The 22,458-nt window shown below is 39.0% G+C and overlaps 1 protein-coding gene across 1 annotated transcript in view; it reads right to left on the minus strand.

Moving 5' to 3' along the window:
* Nucleotides 1–22,458, minus strand: part of Adamts18 (ADAM metallopeptidase with thrombospondin type 1 motif 18) — a 150,278-nt gene that overhangs the window by 26,124 nt on the left and 101,696 nt on the right. The window contains exons 12-14 of the mRNA XM_045140600.1: nt 22,140–22,270; nt 21,261–21,384; nt 20,106–20,350 (exon numbers count right to left, since the gene is read on the minus strand). Of these exons, the coding sequence (XP_044996535.1) occupies nt 20,106–20,350; nt 21,261–21,384; nt 22,140–22,270 (500 nt within the window). The remainder of the gene's footprint in view (nt 1–20,105; nt 20,351–21,260; nt 21,385–22,139; nt 22,271–22,458) is intronic.

Below are 22,458 nucleotides of genomic sequence, written 5' to 3' on the forward strand. Positions count from 1 at the left end.
ATTACCCTAGCTGTCTGTCCATCAGCTAACATGTGGATAATGAAGATGTGGTACATATGTAGAGTTTTTATTCAGCTGTAAAGAAAATGAGATTATGAAATTCACAGAAAAGTGGATGAATCTGGAAAAATTACACAAAGTGAGGTTACCAAGTATCAGGAAAACAAATACCACATGTCACTGCTCATATGCATATCATAACTTAAGTCTTAGATTTGAATAAAAATTGGAGTAAGAAAAAGTAGAGTCAAGGAAGCTAGAAAGGAGCCATGAGGCTGTGAGGTTTAAAGGGAGGGTTGGTGGCTCTGTTAGCAGAGGGGTAAGAATACTGGGAATGAAAAGGGTTAAGAGAGGTCAGGGGAAAGGAATGGAGGAAATAAGAGAGTGGGAATAGGGGACAGTTAACTAAAACTAAAGATGTTATAAGAAAGCCATGGGGAAGCCCACTTCTTTGCTACCTAATTTAAAGATAAAATTAAGATAAAAAAGAGAGAGAGAATTTAGAGAATAAATACCTACTGTGGGTAGACATCATTGTTCTCTGAGCCCATAGATTTTTGTAGGAATACCCAGTATCAAAAAATGGGATATTTTCCACTGACTGATTGGTCAGGGAGGTCTCTAAAGTCCCTCCAAACAACATAGCCCTTTACCAATGCTCTTGGTTGCCCACTAGAGCTGTACAGTAAGATCATGTTACTGAAGATACCACAGGTTTTGGTTGCAGGACACTGAATAATCAACCTGGAACTGAGCTGAAAGCTTTCTCCCTGCTGGGTAGCTGTCATAAGAAAGGGCTATGCAGGCTGCTTGGAAGAAAACCCATTCCAGTCATAGCCATACTCAGCAGTAGAACCACCCTGCTTGCTACACAACAGGCTGACCAGGCAAGATGTACCTAATGGTGCAATAGTGGCATGACTGTTACAGGGTTAACCAACTGCTCACTTGATGCTATCTGAGGGGAGAATTCATGTCTGATTCTGTAAACCTAGTCAAATGCCTATGGCAGGGAAGGTCAGAGAACCCTAAAGTACAAGTTACTACTGTTGCTTGACTAATTGAGTCTGTATGTTGTGCCCTTAAAATTGCCCTCCAAATGTTTATGGTTGTAGAAGAATGCTGCTCTCATCCTTGGTCTTTTCTTTTTTTTACAGATGGTGGTGACTACTGGAGAGTCTCAAAACTTGTCAAAGGGCTGAAAATAAATGACTTTTGGGTGCTAAGCCCTAAATGAGACAGTTCTATCACACCCTCCAAGGCTCAGGGGATATTGTGTTAGAGGAAGATGAAAGCATGAATGAGAAGATGGAGGGTGTTTTAGGAAACATCTCCTCTGCATGAAGTGATTGTTGCTTTCATGACCTCACAGTGGCTGTTGCTATCTCTAAGATCTGCACAATATTGAGCCCATCAACATATTGACATGGACAATGAAGAAAGGCAAAGAAAAAAAAGATCAAAATAGAAAAGGCGGTGGGAGGAATAGCTCAGCAGTGAAAGCACTTGCCTGCAAAGCTCAAGGACCCAGGTTCAATTCCCCATGCCCATGTAAAACCAGATGCACGAGGTGGAGTATGCATCTAGAACTTGTTTTCAGTGGCTAGGGGCTGTGGTGCTTCCATTCTCTCTCTCTCTCTCTCTCTCTCTATGTGTCTCTCTCTCTCTCTCTGTCTCTCCCTTGAATAAGTAAATAAATAAATTAATTAATAATAGGGGCTGGTTGGAAAGAAGACAGGGTTCAGTGCAAGGGGAGGAGGAGAAGAAGAAGGTAATAGGAGATATTATGATAAAATCACCTTATCTTTATATATGAAAATTGTCATACATGAATAAAAAGTGTTTAATAAACTTGAATTTTGGTAAGGAAATCAATTCTACCCTTAGATCTCAATGTCTCTTGATTTAAAAGTTTAGTACAGCTTTAAACCAAACATACGGCTCTTATGTGCACAGGGTCTTCTATCACTGTCGGGCCATGAAACAAGCTATGTCAAAATTTAATTTTCTGGTTTGTCATCTGGGAAGGTGGCTCAGTGTTACAGCCATTTGCTTTTAAAGCCTACTAGCCTAGGTTCAATTCCCAAGCCACTCATGTAAGTCAGACACAAAATGTGGTTCAAAGGTCTGGCATTCATTTGCAGCAGCAAAACGTTCTAGTACTTCCAATACACACAGAGAGAAAATAATAATACTAACAATAATAATTAGTAATTCTTTTTGAAAAAAATTAATTACAAGCCTTTGGACTATCAATAGCTTCTTCCTGTCTTCATGGAGAGAGACTATAGCCCCCAGTTTGGTTACCTTTATACATAAGTACTCAGAGTGACCATCACCATCACTGTGGTGTATGTGTGTGTGTGTGCAGGTGTGCACACATATATGTGCACATGACTGTAGAGACCAGGTAACAACCTTGAGTGTCATTCCCTAGGAAAGCTATTTATCCACTTTTTTTTTTTTTTTTTTTTTTTTGAGGTAGGCAGTCTGTCATTGACCTGGAACTTGTCAAGTAGGTTAGACTGGTGGTCAAGTCCCAGAGATCCATCTGTCTCTACCTTCCCAGTACTGGGATAACAAGTACGCATGAGCAGTCACCACACTCAGCTCTTCCACAAGGGTTCTGGGGGAACTCAGGTACTGATGCTTGCATTTCAAGTACTTTACCATCTGATTATTTCTCAGCCCCATCACTACTAACTTTATCAAAAGAGGTACTGTAAAGCAGGAGGGCCCTAGGTAGGAGTACATTTGTTCACAGAGAAGGATACAGCCATCACTCACATCTTTTTCAGAACCTTTTTGGTGATCTTGTCAAGAACAGTCAGTGGCTTTTCTCAGCACTGGTGGAGGTGAACAATGCAAGCACCCTCCCTGTACCAGGTTGCCACATCCTCACCATCATGGCAGGACATCACAAACACCACTTCTGAATGGCCCCATGCTGTGTGTCAGGCTGAAGTGCCATGCTGTTAAATGCACACAAATTTGGAAAGACCGCCAGTGAGTCAGTCTACTTAACTGGACTCAGTCCAGAGAATTTTCCAGCCAACTGGCATTGGGTCTCTAATTTACAGCTGGCAAGTAACCTCCTTAAATACTTCCAGGTCCTTAGTAGAACTGTTTAATGTCTACCTTTAACACATGAACCACCTGCCTTCAGACACAACACTCAGCAGCTTTTAACCACAGAGTGTCGAGTTATAAAATTTACAGCTTCTTAAGTTGGAAAGCCACAGATGGGGCTGGAATCTACCAAATGCCTTCTGAAGGAGAAAGCTGGGATTTTAGTCTAGGTTATCTACATTTACAAGGGACACCTGGAGTAATCTTCATTATATTTTTTGATTCTACTTTTAATTTGTAATGTTAAAATTATAGATGCCTTCTACAAGCTTCATATTGGTTTCATTATTTAAACCCCTTTTCAAAAATACTAAGGACATTGTTCCAAATTTTCCATGGATATATGAATTATGAGTAAGTTTTAAAGACTAGCTGTCATTTACTGGATGCTAGGACATATGTTTTATTCCATCTTATGTTTGATTGCTTTAAAATACTATGAAGAATAATTATTAAATGTTTCTTATGTTCCAGAAAAGGCATTAGAAACATATTCTCGGGGCTAGAGAGATGGCTTCATGATCAAGTCATTTGCCTGCAAAGCCTAAGACATGGGTTCTATTCCCCAGTTCCCACAGAAAGCCAGATGCACAAAGTGGCACATACATCTGGAGTTCCATGAACACATTCTCTCTCCTTTCCTCTCTCTCTCCCTCTGTTTGAAAATAAATACACAAAATATTTTAAAACACATTCTCTCATTTAAAATTGTTATCAATAATATACAAAGGTGTTATCAATATTCCAAAGTATAGATTAATAAATTGATTCTCAAGGTCCCATAGAACTCTACTTTCTGGTATTATCTAATTTGAAAGCCCAGCATCTTAGGCTGAGGAGATGACTCAGTAGCTAAAAGCCTATGATGAATAAGCCTCATGACCAGGTTGGATCCCCAGAGCCCTGAAGACATAAGAAGTGCAGGTGTCTGTAATCCAAACAAGTCTGTAGCAATAGGAGGTGATATCAAGAAAATCTTTGAGGCTCACAGACCCACTATCTTAGTGTCTATAGTAGCAAAATAAAGCTCTGTCTCAAATATGGTGAAAGGTAAGCACTTGTACACACAACAAATAAAATCTCATTTCTCAAAACACTCAAAACACTCTCTCACGCCCTGAAACAAGCCCACTTTAAAAGTTGAACCAGGTCTGGTAGTATGCACCTTAAATTACAGCTATTCAGAATGTTGAGACAATAGGATTGCAAGTTCAAGGCCAACTTGGGAAACTTACTGAATTCCTATCTCAAAAGGTAAAAGAAAAAAAGCTGTGGATATAGCTCAGTGGTAGAACTCTTGACCAGCATATCCTGGGTTGAATTCCTAGGCCCTCTTCCTCCTCCTCACTAGGATCCAATAGCTTACTAAAACATGTAAACATGTACTTTGTGACACTGGGTTGAATCTGAAAGTTGTATCACTTGAGCATGTTAGTATCTAGTATAAGAATGCATGATTGTTAATCCCCTTGCAATTGTGAAATGTTTGAGTTGTTATTTAAACCAACTGAAACATAGTAGACTTACCGATTCATCCTTCTTTGATAAATTACAAGTTGCATTATATGTTGTGTAGCTCCAAGAAGGAGCAAGAGTATTCAGATTTTTGTAAATTCATGTGGTTTCTGGAACCCCATGTGATGGTGAAATCTGCCCAGTTTTCATTGCCTTCTCCTTGTTGGTATCAAAGCTTGAGGAACACAACCAGATGTGATTCTCACTATTACAAGGGAGTGCGTGGGACTTGCCAAGTGACAGTAACACAGAGACACTGCTCTGGGACTTGAAAGCCATCTGCCAATCAGCTTCACAGGTGTGAGGGGTTCGAATTTAACTCATCAGCATTCCTCTGAAGGTAGTGAAAAGAAATAGTTTTGTGAACCTGTCACAGAAGCATTTGCCATGAATAAGCCAGAGGCCCAGGCTTCAAACAGCAAATGGCAACCCCGGGACAAATGATATGCTGCCACCGAAGGTCCTCAGAATCATACTTTTGTGCCTGAGCCTTCATCACCTGTTGTGAATTAATTCTTTATTACTCCCTTGCCTCTTGCGAGTCTTCACTCATCCCATACTGATTTTGTGCTGATTTTATCTTGAAGAGCACCTTTACCTGTCATAGCTACTTTATGGTGGAGCTGAATTCAGCCAACAGCACCCCAAGGAGTGAGATGAAAAGGGAATAGTCCATTGTTGGTGCTTACTCACTATTGTCTCATTGATCGATGTGTTTGACATGTGCTTGACGACCTGGCCCCCTGCCACATCATTAGTGCCCTTTGCCAAAGAGTAGGGGAGAAAGAAGGTGCTTATTGTAGTAATTTCCCTTAGATGCCTTTTCATGCCTTGGAACTGGCCTGGGGTAAACCTGTTTCTTAGTTACTGTCATTCCCAATGCTGCTGTGCATTTAGCTCCTGCATGTCCTTTGGTACACTATCAAATAAGAATGGCTTGCAGAGAGTCAGACATTCCCATCTGTCATTTAACATGGAGGGGTACAAAGCTCCCTAACATAAAGAAAAGTCTTTTATATTTTAAGACTTTCTAAAAAGGTAATGCTGTAAAAACACAAGTGATCATATTTCAGTTATAGAATATTAACCTGTGTTATGTCAGCCTGAATCATGTTTATCAGACAGGGTGAAGTCACTTTATAATGAAACACTCATGATGGATTTTCTCACTCACTCACTCACGTATTTGCAAGTGTGTGTGTAAGAGAGGGGTAAAGGAGGGAGGGAGACATAGACTGAAGGACAAAGAAGAAAACAAGAGGGCCATGAGCCAGCATGAAACCTTGTCTTCAAACACTTCTGAAGAATGCATCTACTACTCTTATTTTGGTGTGTGTGTGTGCACACATACATAAATGCTTGCAGATGCACATGCTATGGGCGAGGCCAGAGGAAGAATCAGGTCTGTTCCTCTATTACTATATTGCCTTATTTACCCAAGATAGAGTCTTGCACTGAACCTACAGTTCCCTGTTTTTCAGTTAGACTGAGTGATCAGGGAGCACCAGAAATCCTGTCTCCAGCCCCCTCAGTGGGAGGGTTACGTGTGTGACCATGCCAAACTTTTTACCTAAGTGCTATAATCAAACTCAGGTTCTAATGCTTGAGAAGCAAGGGTTATTACCCATTGAGCCATCTCCTAACCTCCAGAATGTATTCTCTTTAAATAGACACTTAAATTTAAGGAGGAAATTCAATGGTAGAGTGATTGTCTAGCAAATACAAAATTGTGGGTTCAATCCTTATTACCACAAATAACCAAACACCTAGCTCATCATTAAATTTTAAAATATGTATATTTTAATCCTTGTTGCTAAAACATCTTAAAATTATATGTTAAACAAGTCTTACAACAGTGTTTAAATAAAGACCTAAGCCCAAGTGACCCTAAATTACTTACATCTAAACCACCAAATGGAAAAAAACAATCAAGGTTTTGCCCATACTCACAAGGTCTAGTATACATCAACTTCAAAATGACAGTTCTATGCAGAAGCTATGTATGGATTTTTATGCCAATCCCCAATTTTTATATTTGTATCACTTCAAAATTTAATTTATATACCCTCTCAATACACATACTAGGATTAAGTATTTGAGGATACAGAATTAACGAAGACTAAAACTGTTCTTCTTGTTCCCAAACCAAATCAATAATGCAGCTTGTGATTCTCTAAGCACTACTTAAATATAAATATAAATAAATATAAGCTCAATTTTAAATCTTTCAGATAACTAATAAGTTCACAAGTTCAATGAGAGATGTTTTAGATTTTATGTTGACATATGTTGTAAAGAACTAAAAGAGATGAAAATTGTCTAGTTTTGTAAAAACCTTATGTGCTATAATGTCAGAAAACACATGAAGGCCAAGTCAATAACCATTTCTTTTGGGGCTGGGGCTTGTGTGTATGAGTTAGCTCTTTCTGAGTAACATAGAAATCTGTCACTTACAAATACAATATGTATTCATTTCAAAATTTTAAACAATGGATTTAATGGATTTAAATAAGGCCTAAAATGTTTTAAGGCTTAAGACAATTATACAAATCCTTGATTACCCTCAAGAATTTCCCTTGGCCACCAAGGAAATCAGTGAGGCCAGCATTGTATAAACTGACATCCACCTGCTACAAATGGTGAAGCCATCCAGAGCCAAGGGCCTGAGGCAAATGACTGCCTATAATAAAGACAACATTTTAAATTGAACTGCTTCATGACATAGTGATAAAAATAAAGTCTGTTTTCCATTTAAACTTTGAGCTCCCCATGAAGACAGCCTATAAAGTCTTGACATAAAAAAATAACTACCAGCAGCAGATTCTTTAATTTGGTGTCAGGCCATGCACTGATGTGTTGGGGTTAACTAACAGCAGTCAATTACTCTCAGGGTTGTATTACTCTTCATTGTGCTAGAAAATGCTCAGCAGTACGTAGAAAGTTTGAGTAAACCCACCATGCTGTGAAGGCAAAATCTATTCCTCAACTGAAGTGAGTCTTCTGTGATGGACTGCAGAGCAATGCCCTATGTGAAAGTCATTTACATCCACAAAGGGCGAGGCAAGAACTTTAGGAAACATACTGAGTCCTCAAATGCATTTTAGCAGGTCAACTTTCATGACTTCAATTGCTATTCACTGTACTAACGTTAAACTGGTTCTGAGCCCAATCTCTCTCTCTTTTTTTTTTTTTTTTTTTTTTTTTTTTTTTTTTTTTTTTTTTTTTTGAGGTAGTATCTCACTCTAGCTCAGACTAACCTGGATTTCACTCTGCAGTTTCAGGGTGCTCAGGGTATAACCTTGAACTCATGGAGATCCTCCCACCTCTGCCTCCCAAGTTTTGGGATTAAAGGCATGAACCACCATGCCCTACATGAGCCCAATATTAAAAATGAGCAAATGTAGTGGTTTTAACATGTACTTTAGATGTCTGGACAGAAGTCTAGGAATGTGCCAGGCATGGTGGCGCACGCCTTTAATCCAAGCACTTGAGAGGCAGAGGTAGGAGGATCACCATGAGTTCAAGGCCACCCTGAGACTACATAGTGAATTCCAGGTCAGCCTGAGCTAGAGTGAGACCCTACCTCAAAAAAAAAAAAAAAAAAAAAAGAAGTCTAGGAATGTTCCCAGGATGTATGTGCTGAAATGAAATGAGGATGCACTGGCTCCTGTTCCCCTGGCTCCCAACTTTGGTAAAGTAAACCTTTTCATTTGCTTTATTATTTTCCTCCATGTATGGTTTTTCAGTTTGAAAGAATATTTCACTTTTAAATACATAATGAATTTTATCATTTGGTGGCATCCACTCAGCACTTTATAGCTCTTTTCAGTGGTCCAGACTATAGTAGAAAATATGCTACTTGTGGAAGCTACAAAGAAGAATAAGCTATCACCTGAGAGTGCAGGGTTTCAGCTACCTCCAAAGTACTTCAGGAGAGCCATATAACCTACAGTGGAAGGGATTACTTCAGCCTGGGGAAATTACTTCCAAATAAGAAAACTGGGACCATGCAAATAATTCATCAAGTCCCATAGTAGCAATTAAGTCAAATCAACCATTCACAGAGATGCTCTCTGTATAGCTTAAGGTGCTTCTCAAAAGAATGAGAGAATGGGATCTATGCACCAAAAATCTGTTTCTAAATTTTTTTATTTTTACATTCTTTTTTTAAAAAAATATTCATTTATTATTTGCTTGAAAGTGACAGACAGATAAAGAGGAAGGAGGGGGGAGAATGGGCACTCCAGGGCTTTCAGCCATTGCAAATGAACTCCAGACACATGCGCCCCCTTGTGCATCTGGCTAACATGGGTCCTGGGGAACCAAGCCTCAAACCGGGGTCCTTAGGCTTCACAGGCAAGCATTTAGCCACTAATGCATCTCTCCAGCCCTACTTTTACATTCTTGAAAGACTTGAGACCATAAAGTTTGAGTGAAGCAATTTATATCTTAACCATTGGTGGGTCATCAGTATTCTTCATAGACCTGGTATCAAATGGGCATTTAGCATATGTTTAAATGCTCTTTTAATCGGACATCAAGAGGAAATGGAGAAAAAAGAACTGCTCCAACAGTACTTAAATCAGCACATCTCAAGGTGGTTATAGATGAGGATTAGCTAATATATTAAGAGGACAGCATGGAACACATATTAATGAGGAGGGGTATTATCCTCACAGTGTTACCCTTGTTTGTTTTAGCCAACACACCTTTATGCTGACTTTTACACTGCAGTAAGAACTTACAGACACCAGCAATTTTAAGCACTTTTGATAAGAGTCTTATACTTTCTGTGGGTGAAATGACACTTTTTCACTTTGGTAGGTTCCCACACTCTTATTTCAATATCCCACAGGATTATAAAACATGTCCAACATTTTTATATTGGACTGAACATATTTTTGGCTCTAAAAGTATTCATTTTGGTTCAATTCATAATTCTTGTATGGAAAGGATTATAAACTTTATTTAACTTCCTTTAATGAATAAAGCCATGGATCACTTGGACATGAAGATATAGTCTAGTTTGGGGAAAATATAATTTACTATGTATTGTAACTAAGTTTTAAAAATAACTGTTCTATCAGTTTTGGAGCTATATAAGCATGTGATTAACACTGACCAGAACTTTCGTGCTAGTCTCTTGAGAATAAAACTTTCATGCTCTTAAAAAATAAAAGAGACATTAAACTGAAATTCTGAAGCTTTGAATATATTTGTAGCTTTCTAGTGAAATCCCATCTGCATTAAATATACAAACAATAAATGCTCACTTATTCATATGAGTTTCAGTTGAGATGGTGTTTGGACAGGTCATATTTCTAGAAGATTAGTTTAAGCTTTCAATAAGTCTATTGATAGGCTGGGGACATTAAGTGAAAACACAAATGTGATTTTACTCCACATTGGTAAAACTATAATTTGGTACCAAAAGCATCACAGTAATTATTCTCTTAATGCATAATAATAATTATTTTTAAGAACATGGTGCATACGTAATTGAATCTCCAGCACATGTTCATATGATTTTATTCACTACTCAATATTTCTCCTGACATGTTAATTGTTGTGGCCCAAGGAAGTGTCTGTGTTGAGAAAGAAGCAGATGGATGAATCTAACCAAATTTAGAGCCGTCCATCCCATTTAAAATCACTTAAATATTTTTAAGTTTTGTAGTTGGTGAACAGCCCAAAGGCTGAGCAGTTTCAGGGCTAAATAATGCAGTTAAGTGACATAGGGATCTGCACTTAAATAGAAAAAAAATACACAAATAAAAGGTTCATCTTGAAGTTGGCAGGATGTTCAGCAAGAACCTATCACATGTCTGTTTAATTAGATCAATGCAGACAACAATGGGATGCTTCAGGTTTTGCAGATGAAAGTGAGAAGGAGAAGTAACTCAGTCACCCTGCTTTGTATTTGACATCCTCTCATCTTACTCTTTGTTGTGGTTTTTCTGCACAGCATATATATTTAACAGCAAGGGCTAAATTAGAAACAGAACTGTGAAAAACTGGAACAGTTTTGTGTTTATGAACCAAACTGCAGAGGGAAACAAAATCAGAAACTGGTTACTTGTCACAAAAGAGTAAAGTCTCTATTTCTTATAAGGAATGTCTTCGTTCTGACTGCCTATGGCAGAAGCTGTGAGAGCTACTTAACTCAGCTTCCGTAAGTCCCTGTTTTCAACTACATAATTTGGTTTATGAAAATTTGCTACTGATGGGTCAAAGGCCTCTTAGAGCGGCCAGTAAAGCCAAATTGCTCTTGCATGGATACCTTTTTCAAACTAAATGTACTACTCAAAATGAAAGTAAGTTTACTGCCAGATACTTGATAGAAAAGAAACAGAGGGCCAGGACTGATGCCACTTATCTGAAATCATAGCACTTGTGAAGGTGGATCAGGAGTTCAAAGCCAGCCCTGGCTACATAGATAGTTCCAGGACAGCCTGATAATCAAGAGAACTTGTCTCCATAAAAAAAAAAAAAAAAAACTAAAAAAAAACATAAAGGGTGATTATAGAAAGGGGGAGATGTAGAGGCAGAGAGAGAGAGGATGAGAGAAAGGTGAGGAGAGAGGAAGGGAGATGAGAAGGTCAGTACATATTTCAGTTGCAAGGCTCTAGAAATCAAGCCATAACTGGACTGGAAGCTTCCTTTATCCTTCCTAGCTTTTACAGTGCTGGGGGATGTGATGTATGCTGCTAAGGAAGAAACATCATCAATAACCTTACCCATTTGTGGATCCAGTGTTCCTGCTCTACAACCAACCTACCAGACAAGATGCACCCACTGGTACCATCATGGTGTGATTGTTATGGGGGACAGGCAGTCACTTTATTAAATTTGAGGCCTACTCCACAGGGGGAAATTCTTGTCTGGTACTGAAAGTCTGGTCAAAATGGCAGGGCTGGGGCAGTCCTGATTTCTAGAAGGACTGACTACTGTTGTTATACTACATGGACATGTTGTCAAACTGCCTTCTATTTATGTTTGTACCATAGGTTAGTGTTGCTCTCAGCCTGGATCACAGAAGAGCTTTTGGGCAGAGGTTTTAGCAGACATATAGGTGGCAAAGTACTGCAAATAAGTGATTATTGTGGACTCAGCCCAAAACAGGACATCTATATCACCCCCTTCAAGGCTCAGGGAACATTGTACAAGTGGGAGGTTTAACAGTCACAGATAGAGAGGAGTGCTAAGAAACACTGTCTTCTAAACACTACATGGCTATCACAGTCACGAACTCATAGCAGCTGTGGTTTCCTGCACAAGACTGAGCTAGTCAAAGTTTAATCATGGAAGAGGGAAGGGACCCATGAGGCTCCACCCCTTCCTAAGGAGCTCTAGTAGTTAACGGTTGCTGGTGGAGAAGAAGACATATTCAGTGGTGTACCCACTGGTCAATTACCCATATTCCAGAAAATACCCCCAATCCATGTTCACACTCATTTTAGAAACTAATTTAACTCATTTGATCACAAAAAAGACATGGGAGTAGGAAGAAGAAGGAGTTTAATGGAAGTAAGAGGGAGATAAGAGAGGGTAATGGAGGGTGAATATGATTTATAGATACATACATATATATATATATATATATATATATATATATATGGTGAAATTGTCAATAATTTAAAAAATGGGCTGGGGAGAAGATTGAGATGTTAAATGTACTGGCTTGCAAAGTCTGCAGCCTGGGTTTGATTCACCAGTACCCACGTAAAGGCAGATGCACAAAGTGGCATATATGTTTGGGATTCCTTTGCGGTACCAAGAGGCTCTGAAGTGTCCATACTCTCTCAGTCTCTCTCAAATAAATGAAAATATTTTTTAAAAAGAAAAACATACTAGAACTTTTGTTTGTTTTTTTCATGATAGGGTCTCACTCTAGTCCAGGCTGACCTAGAATTTATTATGTAGTCTCAGGCTGGCCTTGAACTCATGGTGACCCTCCTTCCTCTGCCTCCCAAGTGCTGGGATGAAAGGTGTGTGCCTCCATGTCTGGCTACACTAGAAAATTTTAAAATTTTTGTTCATTACTTATTTGAGAGAGACAGAGAGAGAAAGAGGCAGATAGTAAGAGAGAAAATGGGCATGCCAAGGCCTCTAGCCACTGCAAATGGACTCCAGATGCATTTGCCACCTTGTATATCTAGTTTACATGGGTACTGGGGAGCTGAACCTGGGTCCTTAGTCTTCATAGGCAAGTGCCTTAACCACTAAGCCATCTCTCCAGCCTCTATACTATAAAATGTTAACTGGAGAGTCAATTCTCATGTCTTAGATTTAATTAAGATGTAATTTAAAGGAGGCAGATTCCTTCTTGAATTCTGAAGCACTCTGCTCTTAGTTTCATTTGACTTAATTAATACTTTTTCTCTCACATGACAAAGCTGGGCAAAGCTGGGAGGGAGAAAAAAAAAATGTTTCTCAAGAAGGACTGTTCTCTAAAAAATGTGTTGAGATCTTGGAGAGATCTTCCACCACACAGACAGAAGTGACAGACCTAGTATCCTTAGTCTAGAACACAGCTTTTTTTTACACAGCTGAATGTGAGAATTGCAAAAATGTTGGTTTCTGAGTGTTCGGTGTCCTCAAGTCAATTCAAAACCAAACAAGTAATGGAGGGGAGGTGCTCCTGGTCATGCCCACCTGTGTTGCCTCACGCCTCACCACAGCCTCAGTCTGTGCAGACAGCCTGCGGATGCCGTCACATAAGGCACTGCCAATGGAAGTGCCCCAAACACCTCCGCGCACATTCACAGTGACTATATGTTATGAATTGTAGTGTCTTGACTGCACATACAAAGATTTCTGCTTTTACAGAAACATAATATCTTAATTATGGAAACCAAGCTTTTGATATTTTTCTAACATCATCCCTCCACTTGTAAGTATCAGATTAGTACATATTTGGATCGTATTGTGTTAGTGTTGAATCTAAAAAAAATTTCCATTTGGGTTTTATAAAACGTTGATAAATGAATTTTGGCTTGGAATTAGGACAGGATGTCTAGCAATTTCTGAAATGCCTTTTAAACATACATCAGCCGTTTTGCACATACTTAGGTGAATCAATGTTTTCAGCATTGATGCTTATACAATCAAAACAGTAATCAACTATGAAAAATATTAACAATGCTCTATATCTTACAGTCAGGAATATTCAGACAAAATTTAATTCCTTTCATAAAAGTAAACAAATACATTCATCAGTATGCAAATTTTTTTATCTTTAACAAATGGTAAAAACATACATACTTATATGTGTGTGTGTGTGTGTGTGTGTCTATCAAGAGTTATTTTAAGGTGAATTCATTTATAATTTATTATCAGCAAATGTTTGATTTATATACTTAATCTGTGTGTATATCTATATATCTGAGGATGTATTAAAAAAAATTTCAGGTGAAAAAAAGGTGATAGGAACAAAGTCTTTGACCAACTTTGAAAATTCAAATGTTCACTAGAGCCAGAAGTTTCTTTTTTTCTTTTTCTTTTTGTAGGTTCAGTTTATACACTTTATTCACTCTTCACACATGTTAATTAAGCCAATTCCTTTTTCTTATCCTCTCAACTACCCTAGCCTCCTGGCTTTAACCCTCTGGGGCACTCACAAGTGACCTCACTTAGTCCTCAGGGGTTTCCATGCTAGGCTGCCATCGACGGGTCCCACTGGCTGCTGCTTCTCCTCGCAGTGGGGTTAATGCAGAGAGAGATGGGGAGTCTGCCAATCTAAGTTGAGTGACAATTTCCTGAGCATTTGCTGGAAATTTTATACCCATTGTTTTAAAATTATTTATTTGACAGAGAAAGAGGGAGAGAGAGAGAATGAATGAATGGGCATGCCAGGGCCTCCAGCCATTGCAAACAAACTCCAGATGTGTGCACCCCCTTGTGCATCTGGCTAATGTGGGTCCTGGGGAATCAAACCTGGGTTATTTGGCTTTTCAGTAAATGCTGTAACTGCTAAGCCATCCCTCCAGCTCCTTATACCCATTTTTTTATTAATTATTTTTTTATTGATAACTTCCATGATTGTAAACAATATCCCATGGTAATGCCCTCCCTCCCCCCACCTTCCCCTTTGAAACTCCACTCTCCATCATATCCCCTCCCCCTCTCAGTCTCTCTTTTATTTTGATGTCATCATCTTTTCCTCCTGTTAATGTTTCTTTTGCTCAAAATATTAAAAAATGAACAATTTAGACAGGCATGGTGGTGCATATCTTTAATCCCAGAAACTGGGAGGCAGAAGTAGGAGGATTTCTGTGAGTTCAAGGCCAGCCTGAGACTACATAGTAAATTCCTGGTCTGTCTGGGCTAAAGCAAGACCCTACCTCGAACCTCCCCCTTTCCCCCTAGGAAATCATATTTTTATAAGAAACCACATAACTTTAAGGCATTGATCCATATTGTTTTAATATTATATGATCTGGGAGGTAGATTTGGCCTGTTTTGCTAACTGTGGTCTAGATTCAGGATCACTGTTTCTTAAAATATATATGCCATATGCTCAGAGGTAAAAATCCATGATGTAATAAACATCATGTATGGGCACAAAACCTGAACTATCTGTATTAAGAGCAACTTAGCAAATATAATTTGCCCATGTTACAAATGTGGAAATTAAGTGTCACAGATGAAGAAACTTTCCCATGTTACACTCACTAGTTGAGTCTATATTTTTAATACTCAAGTCTGAATAACCTTATTTTGTCATCTTCCTTCCCTCAGTAAACATATAAGCTAGTGACATACAATAACTACTATTTGGTGAGGAGTCCTTTATGTATACTGCTCTGGCTCAAAATAAAGCTCCCTGCACAACCAAGTGGTCTTTTGGCACTGCAGGGGATTCCATGATTTTTGTACTGAAAAAGAGATTTCATAGTCTGGAAACCGAGACATTGACTTGAGCTAGCTAGTGCCTCTAGTTGTCTGCTAAGATCCTATGAATACTTGCAAAGAATACTTCAAACACTCTGAAAGGACTTTGCATAGTTTTTGAGCATTACATGCAGGAACAGAATGAAAATATTTTAAAAATCCAGAAGGAAACAATAGACCAGCTAGAATGACATCTCTATTGACACAAACAAGGATGTTTCTTCTCTTCTGCTGGGCAGATGCATATGATAAAATTCCAGGGTGAGGGCTGCGGACACAGTTAGTGAATATAGTGCTTGGCACATAAATGTGAGTACCTGGGTTCTTAGTCTCATACCTCATGTAAGAGCCAAAAGCCCTGGTGGGGTTTGGTAATCGTAGTGTACTGATAGTAAGATGGGTGGCCGAGGCAAGAGAATTTCCCAGAAGCTTGCAGATTTGTTGGCCTGGTGAATGCAGGGCCAACAAGATTCTGCTTCAAATGAGGTGGAGAACAAGTACCCAGAAAATTGTCCTCTCAGGAACATTATGGCACTCACAGGCCCACATGCACATACACATGAACATGTGTATACATACATACATATCATATGTACACACAAAAATAACAATAAATATATTTTTTAATTCCAGGATGACAGAAGGGTATCCACATATACAATACTGTGATGCCTAGGAGTTCCAGATTCAGCATCTTCATGTCATTTGCTCACTGTAGTATTAACTATGGCTCACAAGCATCCATAGGCATATTCTTGAGGGGGCAGTGATTTGACTACTCCCAGAGACCGCTGGTGAAAGACCACTGGGACCTAAGTGTATTGCTCAGCTAACAAACACTACTGTACTACTTCAGGTGTTTTCAGAAAGGGATTTATGGATCCATCCCAAGGTTGTTCTGATCTAACTTAAACACATACTCCACTGCCCAGTAATAGCTACTTTTGAATACTGAAGATACATGCAAGCCTCTTCTCATTGTTGCCATCTCTAGGCATCTTCAAAATAGTTACAGTGGTAAAAATGCTCACCAAATGCTCAGGGAAGAGGCTTCATTCTTAACATAATCTTGTTCATCAAATTCCATATCCCAAATCTTTAGAACCTTCTACCAATTTTCTATCTTAATTACTGACATTGCAAACAGATTCCCGTCAGCTCTGTTTCAGCGCCTAGCACTTCTTACCACAAGTTCTGGAGAAATCAGTTTCTTTCTCTCCATCCACTTCATGCCCTTGAGACTGCTGGACAATCTAGCAACTGCAGTGGTTTTTAACACACTACTTTGGTAAGATCCTTATGTTCTTAGCATGAGTTCCAGAATATTCACCATTTCATTTGTGCTCTGATCCCTTAAAACACCCATCCCACGTTCAGGGACTCTTCTCACCACATGTCAGCTAAAGTGGACTCTTTAAAGTTCTGAATCATTCAGTGAATTTCCAACTATTTCCTGAGCTTGACTTCCCCCTCCTCTTCACTTAGCTGGTTATTCATACCCTTCAAGAATCACTTTTGAGGGGAAGTTCCTACCAAACCCTAATCTAAAGGTAGATTCTGCATTCTCTCTTTTCTTCCAAAGAATTTACTATAAGTTATTATATTTATATATCTGTGCAACACTACACTACACTTCCTAGCACTCTAACTTTCATAATTAGTATGGAGGGGTTTGGTTGTTATTGTATTGTATTCTTGTTGTTCTTGGCAGTGGTGATGGTGGCGTATGTGCATAGGCCAGAGGTCAATAGGTATTTTCCTCAATAACTCTTCACATTATTTTTTGAGACAGGGTCTTTATCTGAACCTAGAGCTCACTAATATGACTAGACTAACTATCCAGCAAGACTCAGGGGTCCTCTGGTCTTTACCTCCCCAGTGCTAGCATTATACACATATACTGCTTTTATGTGGTTGTTGGGTCCTTATGCGGCAAGGGCTTTACCTGCTGAGCTATCTCCACAGGCCTGTTATTATTTTTTTAATGATCTTATCCACAACAGTATATATTCAGTTTAATGTCAGTAAGGGACACAATAGAAGGAGCTCAAAAACTGATGCAACATGTATTTTCATTTTTCTAATTGCCATTCTAGCATATAATCCACTGTGGAAATTTCAAGATGTCATTTAACTTCACCCCAAATATCTCAACACACACGGAATCTAAACTCCTACACACAGGGCAAGAGGAACTCATTTTCACTGCTTTCACCAAGGCACTGTCAAGAGCTGTTGACAGCAACATCGCAGTAGCATGGTGGTTTTTCAAAGAGTGATTTAGTCTCACTCTGCCTGGGACTGGGAAAAGCAATTGAGAGCTTCCTCTCACACAGAGCTTCCCAGAGAAGTCATCTGCCTGTGAAAGTGGCTTTATGAATTGCACACCGTGTGATGGTTGAAGAGGGCATAGCATGCTTGTCTCTGAAGAAACATGTACTATGACACTTTCCTCAACTCATCAAAACAGCAGCCTAAGATGAAATGATCTTAAATGCATATACATAGACAGAAAAGGTAAAAGAGAGTTTTTAGCATCTAACACACCTCAATATTAAATTTCCTTATCAGCCTTCTCCTTGTCACAGATTGGTCAGTGTTGAGCAAAAATGACAGTTCCTGCTATTTTAGGAATTCAAATATTGATAGTGGAGCTGTGGAGGTAGAATAGTGGCAAAGTACATGCCTGCCTGTGCCAGTCCCTGAGATTAATTCCTAGCTGCAGCAATAAAATTAAATTAAAATACACTTTAAGTAGCAGATATTTCTGAGAAGTACTCTATCTGTTCTCACATTCTTACCCAGCCTTTAATGTTAACTATGCCTCCTGCAGAGAGACTGCTGCAGTTTTACACTGGAAAAGAATATACCTTACTATACAATTATTGGCTGAGCCTTTCTAGAATCTTTAGTATAACGCTGTGCACAACAGAAAAAGACTTGAGTCCAAACCTCAGTCCTGCCACTTTCATGTAACGTAAACTCTTAAAGGCTCAGTGCTCTTATCAACAAAATGAGGATTCAATAGCTGTACATCCCTATGGGGTGGTTGTGGACACTCAAGAAACTAACACATGAAAGTGATTAGTATAATGACAAAAGAGGAAGAATGGGTCTGCTGCAGCCTTAGTAATATGGTAATGGTAACAGCAGCTGCCTGGACCCTTGTTTCCTCTATTGAAAGGAGTTTGGAGTTCATCTCCTGAACCAGAAGATTTGGGCTTCAGTTGTCTTCTGTTTCTTTCTGGGTGTGAGTTAGGGAAGTCTTATAACTTTTTCTCCACATTTGGTTCTGTATTTTTTTTTTTCTGGCAAGTCAATAAAGTGCAATGCTGGCTATAGTGTTCAACGACAGCCAGCCAAGGACAGCTATAAATGCAGCCAACACAAAACTGCAAATTTATTTAAAACATTATGAGAGGCCTTTTTGAAGGATTTTTTTTTTTAAAACTCAATTACATGATTCTCAAGCACACATTCTGAGGGTAACACCAGGTTGTGATGTCAAAAGGTTGGACACACTTGGGGGCATCTTTCAAAGGTTTATGTATCAAAGGTTCAGTCCTTGGCCCATAGCACTAGTGGTGGGTAGGAGAACCTTTACAAGGCAAGGGCTAATCAGAAGAAGTAAGATCACTGGAGCATGTCCTTGGAGAGTATTGTAAGGGCCCCTGACCCTTCTCTCTTTTTTTTAATCTCTTTCACTTCCTGGCTGCCTTTTCTTTTGCTTCATAATCTTGCCATCAAGTGCTGCTGCTCCAAAGGCCCCAAAGCAACATGACCACCAGACAGGGCCAGAAGCCTTCAAAAGTGAGTTAGATCAAATTTTCTTTTTGGTAAGTGATTAATATAGCTTGTTACAGTGATAGAACTATGACTAACAGTAAGTTTTATGATCCAATTGTATAGGTAAGACATGTAAGCACAAAATAACTAACAAGAGTATGTAGTGAAGGTGGTGTTTTGGTAGATACTGTCACTCTATGTGAAGCAAAGCAAAATGCTTGTCTGGGAGAGCAAACCATCAGCCTCATTTTATAAGTGGAAGTGAATAGACCATGGAAATACACATACATAATTATCTTGCAGACTGGTTTGAGATGGGTTGGCCATGATTACTATTACTATTACCTTTAATATATTTTTATTTTATTTTATTACTTAATCTCTGGGGAAACTACAACCTACACAGTAAGCATTTTCTCTAACAAATAATCCTGCTTCCTTGGCCAGTTCACTTATGTTAGGCATAGCTACAATGGGCTCTGCAGATGAAAGACACAAAGTGGGACAATCTCACAAGTTTCCTGCTGTCTTCCGTGGTGTCTATAAAAGGAAGCATAGTGGTGGAAGACTGGCCTCTCACTATGAATGATCACCACATTGCTTGGGAGTCTGGTTGGATTTCTGTGTGTATTTCCCTAAACAGACTATCTTTTCTTCCTTGCACTTTGAAAGTTAGTCTATGAGAAATGAATTGAGAGCATTGGAGTTCTCTGAGGCAGTTCAAACTGGAGTCTTTTTATGGTAAATATAGTGAGAATCAGTGAGAACTAGAATAAGCTTACTTCAAAGACCAGAGTCTCATTTGTGGGTCCTGGTGCATACAGACGTTCTGGGTGGTTAAAGGAACGCTGGTATTCAAATGTGGTCCCAGCGAAGGGGAAGTCTCCAGGCCAGTCAATGCTCCAGCCACCTGTGAGGTAGTACTTTTGACTGAGGCTTCGAACAGCAAGATAGCTGGAGGAAATCTGTAGCTCCTGTATCTCGATGCTTCGGGCCCCAGCTGGAATGGTGACGACTGTATAATATTCTAGGTGGGAAGAACAGAACAGTTTCTGGTCTACACAGTGCAATGGAGAACAGAGACTAGAAGTATCTAGCGACACACAGTGGCCATTTTTTGAAGCTTTTAATATTTACTTCTATGAAGCTATAAAGAGACTAATTATTTCATTTTCTGTGTGGCAGAAATACTATAGGAAGGAAATAGGGCTTTCACAAAGTCTTGCCAAGCATGCCTGCAGATAGGATACATAATCTTTTTCCTATATCAACAAAGACCTCAAACTTAAGAACACTCCTGTTCTTTCTATCTTGGAGCCATGTAGCCTCAATAATGATATTCAAAAATCAGTATACTCAGGCTGGAGAGATGGCTTAGTGGTTAAGGTGCTTGCCTGCAAAGCCTAAGGACCTAGATTCAACTTCCTAGTACCAACATAAGTCAGATGCACATGGTGGCACATGCATCTGGAGTTTATCTGCAATGGCTGGAGGCTCTGGTGTGCCCATATTCTCTCTCTCAAAAAATAAAAAGAAAAGAAAATAGACTCAAAACTTAAATTTAATTAACTATTTGAATAATATTTTCATATGTTCATGTGTCACTATGAGCCTAGATTTTCTAAGCTGCACACAAAAAATCTTTGATACATCCATGGAGTAGATGGTAGCCTAGCTGGCATATTTAAATTATAAAGTAGTAAGGCATTTGCTCAGCATACTTCTGAGAGCTAAGGAATTGTTGAAACTCCTTATCCATGCCTCCTCAAAAAAAAAAAAATAATAATAATCCACTTGGCCTCTCTTGCCTGCAGGAGTGACAAAAGCTATGGCTGGTATGGCAGGTGAGCTAGGACCACATTAGCACAATTCACACTCATTCATATGTGGATGTTGGGATTCACCAGCATGGGCTATCGGCCAGTAGCATTTCTTACCATTTGCTTTGGGCTGATTGAGGAATAGGCCTTTATAAAACTTGCAAGTCGAATTATCACCTTTGCAAACACCACATGCATCTGAAACTGCTTTAGAGCCAAGTTCATGATCACATCCCACAGGCTGTAACACAAAGAGGAAGAGTTGGGGTAGTCAAAGATGATAGAAGTCACAGGTTAAGACTAACTGTAAGGTATATGGCTTTCTTATTTCTAGGGCACAAAGAGCATGGTTGAAAGCACAGCCTCAAGTCTGACTAGAGTGAAAACTTTTCCTCTCCTATTATGAAAAAACTGCATAACTGATGTAAGGCTTAGACTCCTCCTCTGGGAAACTGGAATGAAGTTCAGCTTCCAATACTAGGTGAGATTTTTCAGTTCAGCTCTATGATGGAAACAAAATGCCAGATAATATCCATGTAGTCCCCCTTCCCCTGCATTACATAGACCCTAAAAAGATAAAGTGCTCACAGTGAAACTTAAAGAAAGAGGGATCCTCTAAAGAGAAATGATAGATATCTGGAAATAAAGACTAGTTTTATTTCAAAATGAATTTAAGAAGTTATATGAAGGCAGTGAATGCATTTTGTAAACATGCCCTAAACACTTACCATTATTCCAATTTTACTTAATCTTTATATTATCTATGCCCAGGAGGCCATAGCCTTCTGGCAATTCTTACATGTAGAAAAGAGGATTGAGAGAGAAACTGAAATCACAAGATAGGGGTCATGCAAAAAGTGGGGAGCTTAGAGAGGTACACTTTGGCTCCTCTCCCTATGTCACTTGCATGGAATCACTCAATGGTCCTCACAGTACGCACTGAATATAATCAAACACATGTGTGGCCATACACGCAAGGCAGAAGTGTTCTCTTACTTCACAAATCCCATCAATACAGACATCATTTTTGTGTGGGGAACAAGGAGTTCCATCTTTCACCTTGCCGGACATTGCAAAAAAAAATTCAAAGTTCTCAGCTTTGCAGTATAGTTTGCATCGATCTTCCTCTAGAAACACAGAGAAGGAAAGAGGACATAGTTGAGAGGAAAGCAATGTTTGACTTTGCTGCTGTCAAATGGATGCTATGCAATCTGATTTTATGTATATATATATATATATATATATATATATATATATATATATATATATACACACACACACACACACACACACACACACACACACACACACACAT

Source organism: Jaculus jaculus, chromosome 1 (genome assembly GCF_020740685.1).
Source record: "Jaculus jaculus isolate mJacJac1 chromosome 1, mJacJac1.mat.Y.cur, whole genome shotgun sequence".
Classification (NCBI taxonomy): Eukaryota; Metazoa; Chordata; class Mammalia; order Rodentia; family Dipodidae; genus Jaculus; species Jaculus jaculus.